Genomic DNA, 17,221 nt, shown 5'->3' with positions numbered 1-17,221 from the left:
TCATCCGAGATTCGGTTCACAGTGGATGTCTGGAAGAAACAGGAACTGCAGCTTCTGTGCACAAGCACAATCTTCCTGCTGCATCTCTCCCTTCTCCATTAGCACCCTAAATGTGCCCTCATTCTCCTGCACCTCTCACTCTGCTGCAAATGATTCAAAGATTCGGTTCAAAGACCTAGATCTTTTCAATGATCCGATTCAAATCATCCGAATCATTGATCCGGACTTCCCAGTATAGAACTAAAACGGCTCACCTCTGTTCATCTGACAGCCTCCCCGGGATGATCGCCCCCCCCCCCCCCCCCCCCCGACAGCATGATTGCCTGAAACTTTTTAAATATCAATGTAAAGATGAAATATTTCTATATTTTTTTTTATTTTAAACTTGTAAATAGTGATAGATGCAAAATGGAAAAAATGCACCTTTATTTCCCAATAAAATATTGTCGCCATACATTGTGATAGGGACATAATTTTAACGGTGTAATAACCGGGACATATGGGCAAATACAATACGTGAGTTTTAATTATGGAGGCATATATTATTTTAAAACTATAATGGCTGAAAACTGAGAAATAATGAATTTTTCCATTTTTTCTTATTCTTCCTGTTAAAATGCATGTACAGTAAAGTGGCTCTTAGCAAAATGTACGCCCCAAAGAAAGCCTAATTGGTGGCGGAAAAAACAAGATATAGATCAGTGCATTGTGATAAGTAGTGATAAAGTAATAGGCTAATGAATGGGAGGTGAACATTTTTCACGTGAAAATGACGGAACGCGAATGGGTTAAAGAGACACTGAAGCGAAAAAAAAAAATATGACACAATGATTTGTATGTGTAGTACAGCTAAGAAATAAAACATTAGGAGCAGAGACATATGTCTAATATTGTTTCCAGTACAGGAAGAGTTAAGAAATTCCAGTTATGTATGCAAAAAAGCCATTGAGCTTCGCAACTTTCAAAGTCACAGATAGCTCTGTCTTCTGAAGCTTGTTATCTTGCATTTTCTTTTTCTCTGCAGAGAAGGGTTCAAAAGTTCAGTAGGCTGCTCTGTAAAATGATTTAGCAGGATTTAGAATGCTGAGTAGTGTGTAAACTGCAAACATTAGAGAATGATGCAATGTTATCAACACCTATATAACTGAAAATAAAAATATGAGAATATTTTCTTTGCTACTAAAGTTCTAGTAATTATCCGTACTACACACAACCAATTCATTATATCATTTTTTTTAAATTTTCTTTTTTGAAGTGTCTCTTCAAATCTAGCATAAATAGGAATCCTGGCATGACTTAATAGATATGCACAGTGACCGAGGCAGTTTAGCAAAGTTTGCAAAACTAGATTGGACAAAGTGATGCAGAGTCTTATGGTGCCCCATACATGGTACCGATTTTTTTCATCTAATCTGCCCATTTCTATGTAATATAAGGGAACTGCCTAAATTATCCTTCAAGTATATTCACTTAATTTACCCTTATACTACATAAAAATTGGATGGAAAAAAATTGTACCATGTACTGGCACCACTAGAAATATTATTGAGCTTCTGGGCAATGTGATGAATAAATACACAAGGGTAACCTTCCTAGAGGAGATTGAAAGCTAAAACTTCACTTTTAATAGTAGCAAACGTTAAAGCAATGATAGCATGATTCAAAACAATTGTGAAGAGACAAACTACTACAGTGGTTTGGGGTATAAGTCGCATCAAAATGACCCCAGATAAATGGCAACCGGGGTCCCCCAATGCACACTGTTGTATAGACTAGAGATGGCACAAACCTCCGATTTTAGGTTCGCGAATCGCAATAGACTTCAATGGGGAGGCGAACTTGGAAAATTAGAAAAAATTATACTGGCCAGAAAAGTGATGGAAAAGATATTTCAAGGGGTCTAACACCTGGAGGGAGACATGGTTGAGCGGGATAGACGTCAAAAGTCCCGGATAAAAATGTGATTTTGACGCAAAACAGTGTTAAGGGCAGAAATCACATTCAATGCTACATTGCAGGCCTAAACTACTTTATAACATCTTGCATGTGTATACATCAGGGAGTGTAATTATTCCTCCCTCCTCCTCCTCCCCCTCTCTTGTCTTGTCTTCCAGGGATTTGTAGGATGTCAAAAGCCAGCTTACATACATTGGCTGGGAATCTCACCCAGGTCAACTGCTTTGAAGGCAGCTATGCTCACCACTTTACCACCAACACTACAAGCTGAAGCCAGCCTAGCATGTACCATTGTGATATACCCAAGAGAAAAATGAGCTTGTGTAATGATCTGCTCTGCTGTCTGCACAGGCAGGCAGCTTTTTGACCATTGTTCAGGCTTGTATGCTGCAGGTCCCTGGAAAAGAGACCTGTTTTCATTCTGCAAGTTTCAGACTTGCTGTTCTGGTGAAAGATTTGCATCCATTTGTCATGCAAATTGCTTATCTGCTTCCTTTGAAGGCTTGCAGTATAAATACCATTTCCTCCCAGAATTCCCTGCTGGTCATAAAGGTTTGGTTCTGCTGGACTTACCATGAGTTTCAGCCCTACTGCTAATTGTTTGCTAAATATTGTCTTAGAGTAGTTATCCTTTTGGAGTGCACTAGCATTCCTCCTAGCATAGTCAGGTTGTTTATTATCTGTATTGCTTTGTTCTGTCTCATCTGTTGCGATTGCACTTGCTCCAACGGCGTCTGCCAGTGAATCGCTCTGTCTGTTTGGATCGCATTCGCCATAGCGTTAGAGGCGGTGTATCTCTCTGTATTCTGTCTTGGAGTGTAAGCCAGAGCTGCGGTTGCTACTGGTTACTCCTTTTGTCTCTCTTGTCTGGAACGAACGCTTGCTGTTGTCTGGGTGAAACAACCGATTAGCAAGCGTCCACGTTCTCTGTTTGTTTTTTGTTTTTCGTGTTTCATTTGTTAGTCAGGGTTGGTACGCTTTGTCGCTGTTCCGCTTAATGTGCGGTGACCGTGCCTTGCACACGCTTTGTCGCTATTGCGCTTAACATGTGGTGACCGCGTGTAGCTAGTCCTTACTGCTCCTTCGTGTTGGATTACAGTTTGTTATTTGTTCTGTCTTTATTCTTCCTATGCTCTGTCTTTACTCAATCTTGTGTCTCTATTAGCAATCACCATTCTTGTGATTGCTTTCCCACTTAGTCTTCGCTGTTGTGTGTCCACCGTCGCCCGGCGGCGACTAGATTGGTGGACATACATACATTCTGTCTCTGTGCTCACTCTCGAGAGAGAGGCTATCTTGCCCTGTGTGGCTTCACTTCGTGCAATTCCTACCTGGCATCTGTGGCAGTGCAGAGGGTTTATTCCTCTGCACTCCACAGCTCCATCTGCCGGTTGGAATTCCTCTCTACTGGTGCATTTGAACCAAAGCTGGGTTCTCTTTTCCAAGCGTTTGTGGAGGGTTTCCGCAGTGTCAGCGCACATATTGTGCACTGACCACGGAGATAATTCCGCATTCGTGACAGTATGACCAGCCCAACCGAAATTCCCAGTGTAGAGGGAATTTCCGATTTGCACAATTTTGTCGAATACGATTCTTGTACCTTTAAGAGGTTTAAAAAACTAGACTCTGAAACTAAAGAGGACTTTCTTTCTGGATGTGTAAGATTTTTTCTTAACCCCGCCTTTCAAATTACTGATCCGTCCACGTGGGCTCTCCAAATAGCTTATGTTCTTTTGCAAGGAGATCTGTTTCAGTGGGCTTATGAGATTTTGAAAAGCAATTCCTGGAATGATAATCCTTATCAGTTTCTTACATTAATTTTTTCTCACTGGTTTAAACTGCCTTCCTTACCACCTATTCTTGATGAGTGTGTACCTGCTAATCAAACACTTGTTCCATCCACTTCATGCAGAACTATGCAGTTTGCAAAGGATGGCGTTGACAATTAGTTTAATGTCTTAGTACCTAAAGCAACTGAATGTGAAATCCCTGAGTGTGTGAATTTTGACCTTGTGCAATCTGAGATTCCCTTGTCTATGGACATCAGATTTTCTCTTCCCAGTAATTGTTTGAGGAGATCTATTTTTGATCCGGCTATGGGAAAATTTCCTAGACAATGCAATCTGCGTAAGGTCTTTGATTGTCCACTGCCTTATGAACCTATGCATATTCCCGATACAGCCTCAGTTACTAAGAGTGTGCAGGAGGAATGCATTGACAGCTCTTTTGCATTTAAACAGCAGCCATTCAAAGCTGCTAAAAAGCGAATGTCTAAAAGACGCAAACATCTGAGTGAAACACTTCTTATAGATGTTGACAATGAAATTGTTCAGCCTGTGTCTAGAAAAACTTCCCAGCTGAAAGATCCATTACCCAAAGCAAAAGCATATGTGGATCCTATGATAAGCAGAGTTATTCAGTATATTAACCACTTCCCGACCGCCGTATATACAATTGGCGGCCGGGAAGTGGACGCCGCAAGGACCGCCGTATTGACAATTGGCGGCGGTCCTTGTATGGGCATGGGCGGAGCGATCGCGTCATCCGTGACGCGATCCTCCGCCTCCGCCTGGTGCCGCTCACCCGCCGCAACATCCCGCCGGCCATACAGAAGCGCCGGCGGGATGTTAACCCGACGATCGCCGCATACAAAGTGTATAATACACTTTGTAATGTTTACAAAGTGTATTATACAGGTTGCCTCCTGCCCTGGTGGTCCCAATGTCCGAGGGACCACCAGGGCAGGCTGCAGCCACCCTAGTCTGCACCAAGCACACTGATTTCCCCCCCCCCGCCCCAGATCGCCCACAGCACCCATCAGACCCCCCCCTGCCCACCCCCCAGACCCCTGTTTGCACCCAATCACCCCCCTAATCACCCATCAATCACTCCCTGTCACTATCTGTCAACGCTATTTTTTTTTTATTCCCCCCCCTGCCCCCCGCTCCCTCCTGATCACCCCCCCCACCCCTCAGATTCTCCCCAGACCCCTTCCCCAGACCCCCCCCCCCCATGTACTGTATGCATCTATCCCCCCTGATCACCTGTCAATCACCTGTCCATCACCTGTCAATCACCCATCAATCACCCGTCAATCACCCGTCAATCACCCCCTGTCACTGCCACCCATCAATCAGCCCCTAACCTGCCCCTTGCGGGCAATCTGATCACCCCCCCACACCAATAGATCGCCCGCAGATCCGACATCAGATCACCTCCCAAATCCATTGTTTACATCTATTCTCTCCTCTAAACACCCACTAATTACCCATCAATCACCCATCAATCACCCCCTATCACCACCTGTCACTTTTACCTATCAGATCAGACCCTAATCTGCCCCTTGCGGGCACCCAATCACCCGCCCACACGCTCAGATTGCCCTCTGACCCCCCCCCCCCCCCTTATCAATTCACCAGTGCATTAATTACATCTGTTCTTCCCTGTAATAACCCACTGATCACCTGTCAATCACCTGCCAATCACCTATCACCCATCAATCACCCCTGTCACTGCCACCCATCAATCAGCCCCTAACCTGCCCCTTGCGGGCAATCTGATCACCCCCCCACACCAATAGATCGCCCGCAGATCCGACATCAGATCACCTCCCAAATCCATTGTTTACATCTATTCTCTCCTCTAAACACCCACTAATTACCCATCAATCACCCATCAATCACCCCCTATCACCACCTGTCACTTTTACCTATCAGATCAGACCCTAATCTGCCCCTTGCGGGCACCCAATCACCCGCCTACACGCTCAGATTGCCCTCAGACCCCCCCTTATCAATTCGCCAGTGCAATATTTACATCTGTCCTTCCCTGTAATAACCCACTGATCACCTGTCAATCACCTGCCAATCACCTATCACCCATCAATCACCCCCTGTCACTGCCACCCAACAATCAGCCCCTAACCTGCCCCTTGCGGGCAAACTGATCACCCACCCACACCAATAGATCGCCTGCAGATCCGACATCAGATCACCACCCAAGCGCAGTGTTTCCATCTATTCTCTCCTCTAAACACCCACTAATTACCCATCAATCACCCATCAATCACCCCCTATCACCACCTGTCACTGTTACCCATCAGATCAGACCCTAATCTGCCCCTTGCGGGCACCCAATCGCCCGCCTACACGCTCAGATTGCTCTCAGACCCCCCCCCTTATCAATTCGCCAGTGCAATATTTACATCTGTTCTCCCCTGTAATAACCCACTGATTACCTGTCAATCACCTATCAATCACCCATCAATCACCCCCTGTCACTGCCACCCATCAATCACCCCCTGTCACTGCCACCCATCAATCACCCGCTGTCACTGCCACCCATCAATCAGCCCCTAACCTGCCCCTTGCGGGCAAACTGATCACCCACCCACACCAATAGATCGCCCGCAGATCCGACATCAGATCACCACCCAAGCGCAGTGTTTCCATCTATTCTCTACCCTAAACACCCACTAATTACCCATCAATCACCCCCTGTCACTGCTACCTATCAGATTAGACCCCTATCTGCCCCTAGGGCACTCAATCACCCGCCCACACCCTCAGAATGCCCTCAGACCCCAGCCCTGATCACCTCGCCAGTGCATTGCTTGCATCTATTCCCCCCTCTAATCACACCTTGAGACACCCATCAATCACCTCCTGTCACCCCCTAGCACACCTACCCATCAGATCAGGCCCCAATTTGCCCCGTGTGGGCTCCTGATCACTCGGCCAAACCCTCAGATCCCCCTCAGACCCCCTTCCGATCACCTCCCCAGTGCATTGATTGCATCTATTTTCCCCTCTAACCACCCCCTGAGACACCCATCAATCACCTCCTGCCACCCCCCTAGCACTCCTATCCATCAGATCAGGCCCAATACAACCTGTCATCTAAAAGGCCACCCTGCTTATGACCGGTTCCACAAAATTCGGCCCCTCATAGACCACCTGTCATCAAAATTTGCAGATGCTTATACCCCTGAACAGTCATTTTGAGACATTTGGTTTCCAGACTACTCACGGTTTTGGGCCTGTAAAATGCCAGGGCGGTATAGGAACCCCACAAGTGACCCCATTTTAGAAAAAAAGACACCCCAAGGTATTTTGTTAGGTGTATGACGAGTTCATAGAAGATTTTATTTTTTGTCAAAAGTTAGCGGAAATTAATTTTTATTGGTTTTTTTTCACAAAGTGTCATTTTTCACTAACTTGTGACAAAAAATAAAATCTTCTATGAACTCGCCATACACCTAACGGAATACCTTGGGGTGTCTTCTTTCTAAAATGGGGTCACTTGTGGGGTTCCTATACTGCCCTGGCATTTTAGGGGCCCTAAACCGCGAGTAGTCTAGAAAACAAATGCTTCAAAATGACCTGTGAATAGGACGTTGGGCCCCTTAGCGCACCTAGGCTGCAAAAAAGTGTCACACATGTGGTACCGCCGTACTCAGGAAAAGTAGTATAATGTGTTTTGGGGTGTATTTTTACACATACCCATGCTGGGTGGGAGAAATTTCTATGTAAATGGACAATTGTGTGTAAAAAAATCAAACAATTGTCATTTACAGAGATATTTCTCCCACTTAGCATGGGTATGTGTAAAAATACACCCCAAAACGCATTATACTACTTCTCCTGAGTACGGCGGTACCACATGTGTGGCACTTTTTTACACCCTAAGTACGCTAAGGGGCCCAAAGTCCAATGAGTACCTTTAGGATTTCACAGGTCATTTTGCGACATTTGGTTTCAAGACTACTCCTCACGGTTTAGGGCCCCTAAAATGCCAGGGCAGTATAGGAACCCCACAAATGACCCCATTCTAGAAAGAAGACACCCAAAGGTATTCCGTACGGAGTATGGTGAGTTCATAGAAGATTTAATTTTTTGTCACAAGTTAGCGGAAAATGACACTTTGTGAAAAAAAACTATTAAAATCAATTTCCGCTAACTTGTGACAAAAAAATAAAAACTTCTATGAACTCACCATACTCCTAACGGAATACCTTGGGGTGTCTTCTTTCTAAAATGGGGTCATTAGTGGGGTTCCTATACTGCCCTGGCATTTTAGGGGCCCTAAACCGTGAGGAGTAGTCTTGAAACAAAAATGACCTGTGAAATCCTAAAGGTACTCATTGGACTTTGGGCCCCTTAGTGCAGTTAGGGTGCAAAAAAGTGCCACACATGTGGTATCGCCGTACTCGGGAGAAGTAGTACAATGTGTTTTGGGGTGTATTTTTACACATACCCATGCTGGGTGGGAGAAATACCTCTGTAAATGACAATCTTTTGATTTTTTTACACACAATTGTCCATTTACAGAGGTATTTCTCCCACCCAGCATGGGTATGTGTAAAAATACACCCCAAAACACATTGTACTACTTCTCCCGAGTATGGCGATACCACATGTGTGGCACTTTTTTGCACCCTAACTGCGCTAAAGGGCCCAAAGTCCAATGAGTACCTTTAGGATTTCACAGGTCATTTTGAGAAATTTCGTTTCAAGACTACTCCTCACGGTTTAGGGCCCCTAAAATGCCAGGGCAGTATAGGAACCCCACAAATGACCCCATTTTAGAAAGAAGACACCCCAAGGTATTCCGTTAGGAGTATGGTGAGTTCATAGAAGATTTTATTTTTTGTCAAAAGTTAGCGGAAATTGATTTTAATTGTGTTTTTTCACAAAGTGTCATTTTCCGCTAACTTTTGACAAAAAATAAAATCTTCTATGAACTCACCATACTACTAACGGAATTCCTTGGGGTGTCTTCTTTCTAAAATGGGGTCATTTGTGGGGTTCCTATACTGCCCTGGCATTTTAGGGGCCATAAACCGTGAGGAGTAGTCTTGAAACGAAATTTCTCAAAATGACCTGTGAAATCCTAAAGGTACTCATTGGACTTTGGGCCCTTTAGCGCAGTTAGGGTGCAAAAAAGTGCCACACATGTGGTATCGCCGTACTCAGGAGAAGTAGTATAATGTGTTTTGTGGTGTATTTTTACACATACCCATGCTGAGTGGGAGAAATATCTCTGTAAATGGACAATTGTGTGTAAAAAAAATTAACAAATTGTCATTTACAGAGATATTTCTCCCACCCAGCATGGGTATGTGTAAAAATACACCCCAAAACACATTATACTACTTCTCCTGAGTACGTCAATACCACATGTGTGGCACTTTTTTGCAGCCTAACTGCGCTAAGGGGTCCAAAGTCCAATGAGCACCTTTAGGCTTTACAGGGGTGCTTACAATTTAGCACCCCCCAAAATGTCAGGACAGTAAACACACCCCACAAATGACCCCATTTTGGAAAGTAGACCCTTCAAGGTATTCAGAGAGGGGCATGGTGAGTCCGTGGCAGATTTCATTTTTTTTTGTCGCAAGTTAGAAGAAATGGAAACTTTTTTTTTTTTTTTTTTTCCTCACAAAGTGTCATTTTCCGCTTACTTGTGACAAAAAATAATATCTTCTATGAACTCACTATGCCTCTCAGTGAATACTTTGGGATGTCTTCTTTCCAAAATGGGGTCATTTGGGGGGTATTTATACTATCCTGGAATTCTAGCCCCTCATGAAACATGACAGGGGGTCAGAAAAGTCAGAGATGCTTGAAAATGGGAAAATTCACTTTTTGCACCATAGTTTGTAAACGCTATAACTTTTACCCAAACCAATAAATATACACTGAATGGGTTTTTTTTATCAAAAACATGTTTGTCCACATTTTTCGCGCTGCATGTATACAGAAATTTTACTTTATTTGAAAAATGTCAGCACAGAAAGTTAAAAAAAATCATTTTTTTGCCAAAATTCATGTCTTTTTTGATGAATATAATAAAAAGTAAAAATCGCAGGAGCAATCAAATAGCACTAAAAGAAAGCTTTATTAGTGACAAGAAAAGGAGCCAAAATTCATTTAGGTGGTAGGTTGTATGAGCGAGCAATAAACCGTGAAAGCTGCAGTGGTCTGAATGGAAAAAAAGTGGCCGGTCCTTAAGGGGTAGAAAGCCCTAGGTCCTCAAGTGGTTAAAGGAGTAAGAAAATCCATGCATGTTCCTGATCTCAACCCGTATGAGTGTTACCTTGATACAGGATTGTTTGAGCCTCCATTTGCTCCATGGGAGATTGGGGCTTTGACTGAGGAGTTCAATACTGATTGGAAGGCGTTTTGCGATTTTTACATCGCAGAAAGTGAAGAGATTCTTAATGCTTGTATTAATTCTGTGTACTCTTTGATTGAATCTGGTGAGTGTGACGAGTGTTTTGTGGATCCGGTGATTTGTGTGTGGCAGACGATTTTGTATGAATTGCACACACACCAACCAATTGACTCCAATAAAGAGACAACATTGTCGGATGATTGTTCCTGCCTTTCTGAGGTAAAGCAAGCGAGTTTGGACTCTGTGCGATCTGAAATAAAATGAGTGTCTTCATGTATTTACATTAGTTGAGAATGAATGTGCTACTGTTGTGGACACCAGTGTGAATTCTGAAAGATTCTTTCCCATGGCAACTGCTTGTGTGGAGTTTGAATCCGTGCGATCTAATGCCTTTTTCTCAGGTGTTCCTGCAAAGTATGATCAACATGAATGTGTCAGTTTTGTTAAAGATATATGGGAGCCCTTGTCAAATAAAAACAGATCTTTTTCTCCCAGTAATTCTTTAAGATCTTCCATCTATGATCCTGCTATGGGGAAAATGCCTAAACTATGCAACCTCAAGAGTAATGTTAGTATGACTAATAAAGTTCCTCATGTTGTTGTCGCAACTTCTTCTGCAAATAAATCTATGCCTTACTCTGTTCACATGAGGAAGGGGATTTCCCCGAAACATGTCGTGTTTTGCTACTATTTGATAAACGCAAGTTTATACGCCATTTGAGTGCCTCCTTCATTCAATATAGTATATATTTACATTGTGAAGTGGTGACTCACAGAGGGATTGTGCACCGGCAAACCAGGTGTCATACCTGGTGTAGGAGCCCAGCTCAGCAACCCCCTTGCTGTCGCTTACTCTGTTCACACCTGTGAAAGCACATTGTCAGATGAAAATTGTTCCAATGTTTCTGTCCTGGGCAATTTACAATTTGCTCCACAGATTTCGGAGGCTTGCGCTTTAGAAGCTTCAGTTTCACAACCTAAAACGATCTTAGATTCACAAATTTTGCATTCTGACTCCTCGGATACGACATTGTTAGCCGAGTCTAAGGGTGAGACAGCGCTCTGGTTTTGCGAATCTGATACTGAGGGATCTTTGCTTTGTCTGGGGAATGTTTCTGTGAGCCTGCCCTGTACCATGAATGAAACTGTGATGTCCACTCGCATGGACATTTGTGAGTCCCTTTCTTGTTCTGAAAAGGGTGCTGACTTTGTGCTGACTTTCCACCCTGTACTCTTGATGAATCAATGTTGCCTTGCATAAAATCTCCTGCAGTGATCCCAGAGGCTCGTCTAGGTATTGCAACTCTTCTCACCTGTTTTTCTGCCATTTCGGAACTGCAGTCTGGTTTGACTGCTATGTAGGATTCTGCGTGCAGTGAAATTGGAGTCAGGTAGTCAGTGTTTGTTCCAGTAGATATTCCTGTGCATCCTGTACATGAAGATGAAATTCAGTCTCAGCGGATTGTAGAACCATCCCTGGGACATCTGCCCTGTCCACAGAGTGTATTTGATGTTTTGCCCTGTAACATGGATAGTTCAGAATCCTTGATTACTTTGTCAGAAAACTTGGGAAATGATGCTCCTGAGGTTTTGCTTGATGTTCTGGAGGTCTCCGAGTTCCTCCCAAAGGGTGCAGAACTTTTAGGAGATGCCTCCTGCCCCCCAGGTCCTTCTGAGGTATTGCCCACTTCAGTAGGCATTGCTGTTATGCTGACTAATTTTGCAGCTCTTGTGGAGCTTCAGTCATGCGTAGTCAATGATGAGTTTTTGCTAGATACTATTACAGTCACTGAGACTTCTAAGTCTGAGTCCAAGTCTTCTTTTGAAAGACCAGTACTTGTGACCACTACTCGTGATGATTTTCTGCCCGGTCCTGGTTTTGGTCTTGTCGTGACTGACTCTGAGGTTTGCAGTTCCTCGACGTGTCCAGAAGTTTCTCTTGCACTAGTGTACCCAGATGCACTCTGTGAGCCAGAATGCCCAAGTGTGTCTCGGTTGCCAGCATGCTCAGATGCTTCCTCTGTGGAGACATGTTCTGATATTGCCTGCCTGTCTGCATGCCCAGAATTGGTTCCTGAAAGCCCTGATCTTGATGGTTGTCCTGGAAATCCTGAATCCGGATTGGTCATGGGTTCCATAGGGGTTCTTGATAGTTCTCCATGTGAACCTAAAGAGCATTCTGGTCTCTTGGAATCTCTGCGGAGCTTCAAAGTGTTCTGGGAGATTCTGAGAGAGATTTATCTTGGTAAACTGGATTGGATCAACAGTGGCTTCTGTGTTGGTAGGGACACTTCTAATGGGTATTGTGGGAGGTTTGGTATTTTTGGACGGTGCCTGGAAGGTGGTGGGTATTGCTCAGAGAGTTTCGATGGGTTCTTCTCTGGTACTCACAGTTCTGATGGGTGTCACGCTAAAGCTTGTAGTACTGATGGGCATGTTTCGGTGGGTCCTGCCTCAGATGAGTTTGGTTTCAGGGGGATTGATTCTGCAATTGGGCCTTGTCGGGCTGCCCCGACCTTCATGAGTGTTCAGCCAGACTGTTTTGTTGGAAATATCAGTTTTGAGGGACGTCTGGAAGCCGTCCCTAGAGGAGGGGGGGGGGTGTACTGTAATGATCTGCTCTGCTGTCTGCACAGGCAGGCAGCTTTTTGACCATTTTTCAGGTTTGTATGCTGCAGGTCCCTGGAAAAGAGACCTGTTTTCATTCTGCAAGTTTCAGACTTGCTGTTCTGGTGAGAGATTTGCATCCACTTGTCCGATTGTTTATTATCTGTATTGCTTTGTTCTGTCTCATCTGTTGCGATTGCACTTGCTCCAACGGCTGCTGCCAGTGAATCACTCTGTCTGTTTGGATCGCATTCGCCCTAGCGCTAGAGGCGGAGGATCTCTCTGTATTCTGTCTTGGAGGGTAAGCCAGAGCTGCGGTTGCTACTGGTTACTCCTTCTGTCTCTCTTGTCTGGAACGAACGCTTGCTGTTGTCTGGGTGAAGCAACCGATTAGCAAGCGTTCGCGTTCTCTGTTTGTTTTCGTTTTTCGTGTTTCATTTGTTAGTCAGGGTTAGTACACTTTGTCCCTTTTGCGCTTAACGTGCGGTGACCTGCCTTGCACGCGCTTTGTCGCTATTGCGCTTAACATGTGGTGACCGTGTGTAGCTAGTCCTGTCTGCTCCTTCGTGTTGGATTACAGTTTGTTATTTGTTCTGTCTTTATTCTTCCTATGCTCTGTCTTTACTCAATCTTGTATCTCTATTAGCAATCGCCATTCTTGCGAGTGCTTTCCCACTTAGTCTTCGCTGTTGTGTGTTCACCGTCGCCCGGCGGCGCCTAGATTGGTGGACATACATACATTCTGTCTCTGTGCTCACTCTCTCTCTCTCTCTCTCTCTCAAGAGAGAGAGAGGCTATCTTGCCCTGTGTGGCTTCACTTCGTGCAATTCCTAAATGGCATCTGTGGCAGTGCAGAGGGTTTATTCCTCTGCACTCCACAGCTCCATCTGCCGGTTGGAATTCCTCTCTACTGGTGCATTTGCACCAAAGCTGGGTTCTCTTTTCCAAGCGTTTGTGGAGGGTTTCCGCAGTGTCAGAGCACATATTGTGCGCTGACCACGGAGTTAATTCCGCATTCGTGACAGTTTGCTTAGGGATTTGTAGGATGTCAAAAGCAACCTCACATACATTGGCCAGGAATTGAACCCAGGTCAACTGCTTTGAAGGCAGCTATGCTCACCACTATACCACCAACACCACATGCTGAAGCCAGCCTAGCATGTACCATTGTGATATACCCAAGAGAAATATGAGCTTGCTTAGGGATTTGTAGGATGTCAAAAGCAACCTCACATACATTGGCCAGGGATTGAACCCAGGTCACCTGCTTTGAAGGCAGCTAAGCTCACCACTTTACCACCAACACTACATGCTGAAGCCAGCCTAGCATGTACCATTGTGATATACCCAAGAGAAAAATGAGCTTGCTTAGGGATTTGTAGGATGTCAAAAGCAACCTCACATACATTGGCCAGGAATTGAACCCAGGTCAACTGTTTTAAAAGCAGCTATGCTCACCACTATACCACCAACACTACATGCTGAAGCCAGCCTAGCATGTACCATTGTGATATACCCAAGAGAAAAATGAGTTTGCTAAGGGATTTGTAGGGTGTCAAAAGCAACCTCACATACATTGGCCAGGAATTGAACCCAGGTCAACTGCTTTGAAGGCAGCTATGCTCAACACTATACCACCAACACTACATGCTGAAGCCATCCTAGCATGTACCATTGTGATATACCCAAGAGAAAAATGAGCTTGCTTAGGGATTTGTAGGATGTCAACAGCAACCTCACATACATTGGCCAGGGATTGAACCCAGGTAAACTGCTTTGAAGGCAGCTATGGTTTTAATAAATGGATTTCCCACTCACTCACTCACTCACTCACTTACTCACAATCCTAGCACATCTTTTTAGTGTAAGGGCCAACAGATTTAGAATACTTTGGATAGACTGTTTAAGTCGGCTCCAATACTAACACTGAGGAAAAGGGAGAAACCGCTTGCCCCATGAATTGGCACCACTCATATGTGGGGTCAAAATATAACAATCTTTTTTATGAAAACATATTGTGGCTGACTCACTAAACCATGTGAAGCGTTTTGCGCACGTTAGAACGCACATAACGTTTTCACGCGCAAACGCAAATTTTTGCTCCCTAATAATTCGCTTTGCGCGCGCAAAATGCTGCCGCTATGAGTTACCATGGTTTAGTGAATCAACCTCATTGTCATACTCAGGCATATTATATCTTCAGATGAAAACATAATTAAAACACCCTTAAATGACCACCATTGCGAAAAACTTACACATTTTAAATACATATAAATACATACAGATAGGAAGTACTTTTTTCCCACATTAAATGAGCCATACTTTTCTCCCATCATGCTGTCACTTATAGTAGGTAGTAGAAATCTGACAGAACTGAAAGGTTTTGGTCTACTCCATGAATTCACAGCATGGCCTTTTTTTTTTTATAAAGATACCCCTTGTAAAGGATTTTCCAGAGGCCGCTGGAGAGTTACGTGGAAGGTGCACTCCTCTTGCGCAGACTGTCCACAACTGGAGGAAGTTACAGGACCCGGTACCGGAACCGCAGGCAGCTGAAGACGCCGGCGTGGGAGCGATCCATGCCAATGGAGGAAGCCCCAGGTATGTATAAATCTTTTATCGTATTTGATCTTTGGTTTCGTTTAAGGGGCTCTTAGTGTCTGTGTTTTTAGGGGTTTTTTTGTGAGTGTTTTTTTTTTATTAAAGTTCCTCAGATTCCCTTGAATACAACACAACCCTTTTATAATGTACTTTGCCAGACTGATATGCACACTACTAACCAGTAGAAATGTACTCAATATCTATCAGATAAAGGCTTGAGCTATCTTTGGAAGATGTCTACAGAATCATAATTATTCACCAGTTCTAGTGAATAATACGGTCATGTTCAGGTGATCATTTTCTGATGCCGTGGTGTAGTTTATTTTAGAGGATTTGTGATTACTCACCTCTATTGCTGAAGTCACTTCTAGGGATACATTAAACATAAGACCAAGAATTGCAGTCAAAATATCCTTGTATCTTTCATTTTTGTTGGGGGAGCAGCACTCACTCTAGTGGGAGACATTGAAATATATTCATCAATGGTATTATCATAACAGTGTTACCAAAGTCAGTGAAATCTGGTTAACATGCTAAAAACATAAAAGCAAAATAAGATCCAAGTATCACTGTATAAAAAACAAAAGGCAAAGCTAGGAGCCTCTAAGTTCAAAGTATGTTAGAAATCAGGAATAGGTGAACAGCATCTTAAAACTATTAACAAAACCAGGTTACCACCATTATATGTGAGTGTGGAGAAATGATACCCATGACCACTTGGGCTTGTTGGGTCTTTTTTTTTTGTTGTTTAGTTTTTTTTGTGAGCCCGTCCAAGGTAGGGAATTTGACACCCAGTACTGATTATTTGGGAGGGTTGACGAGTAGAGCTGTCGGTGAATGGTTTCCGACCGTTCTCCAGGTCGCTATGACCCTTGATAGTACGGCTGTACTGGGCCAGCGGTGCGTGTCTTTGATCGCGCGCCTGTTGCTGGGCACTTTCTGTGCATGTGCGTGACATCATGAGTGATGTCACGCTCATGCGCAGAGAGTGCCTGGCAACAGGCGCGCGATCAAGGACGCACACCGTTGGCCCAGTGCAGCCATACTACTAAGGGTCATAGCGACCCGGAAGTAGTACGGCCACATGGAGATTCACTGGCGAACTGTTCGCTCACATGTCTATTGACGAGTTGGGGCGCCCAGCGTGTTGCTGCAAATTTTGGGGGATTTTTGGGGAAAAGGAGTTGTTAGGATGTGGACGGAGCTAACCATTATGGTTAGCAGGTCCAAAGCAGTGGCATACCTAAGGAATTTGACACTAGGTTACCACCATTATATGTCTGTGAAGGATTGCGGAAAAGCCGCCGCGTGCTCTGACGGCGCGGCGGCTAGTTCCGCGTTCAGCACGGCGGTTTCTGCGCGGCAACATGTGTCTGATGTGGTTCAGCCTTCCTGTGCACATAGGCTGAGGAATACGCGTGCGCGCAGAGAGGCAGAAGCTTTATGGGAAGCAGAAAGGCGTCAGCTGATTCTACTGGTCAGCTGATCCCAGAACGAACGGCGGTTGGCTGAAGGGGACTGGGCGGCGCTGATCTGCGCTGCACTATATAGCTGCTTGTCCTTCAGTCTCACGTTGTCTGCCGTTGCGAATGCTTATGTGTTGGCACACAGACCACAGTCAGATCCTACAGTGTGTTAAGAGCCAGGTGGACCTGGGGATTCACACTGAGCTAGATTACTCTTGTGGCTTTACTGTTATGCTTTAGACCAGTTCCAGGGTGTTGTGACTACGGACCTCACACCCAAGACTAGGATACTGTGTCAGTTCTATGTTATGCTTTAGACCAGTTCCAGGGTGTTGTGACTACGGACCTTACACCCAAGACTAGGATACTGTGTCAGTTCTATGTTATGCTTTAGACCAGTTCCAGGGTGTTGTGACTAC

At 44.5% G+C, this 17,221-nt stretch overlaps 1 protein-coding gene across 9 annotated transcripts in view; it reads right to left on the bottom strand.

The window, feature by feature from the left end:
- Positions 1–17,221, bottom strand: part of TTC12 (tetratricopeptide repeat domain 12) — a 308,494-nt gene that overhangs the window by 51,703 nt on the left and 239,570 nt on the right. For all 9 annotated transcript variants that reach the window (XR_011022127.1, XR_011022128.1, XM_068240772.1 and 6 more), the window contains exon 17: positions 15,684–15,788. Coding sequence is in view for 7 of the 9 variants with exons in the window: in XM_068240772.1 (XP_068096873.1) it covers positions 15,684–15,788 (105 nt within the window). In the remaining 2 variants the exon portion in view is untranslated. The remainder of the gene's footprint in view (positions 1–15,683; positions 15,789–17,221) is intronic.

This window comes from Hyperolius riggenbachi, chromosome 6, assembly GCF_040937935.1.
Source record: "Hyperolius riggenbachi isolate aHypRig1 chromosome 6, aHypRig1.pri, whole genome shotgun sequence".
NCBI classification, from domain to species: domain Eukaryota; kingdom Metazoa; phylum Chordata; class Amphibia; order Anura; family Hyperoliidae; genus Hyperolius; species Hyperolius riggenbachi.
This window is presented reverse-complemented; position numbering and strand designations above follow the sequence as displayed.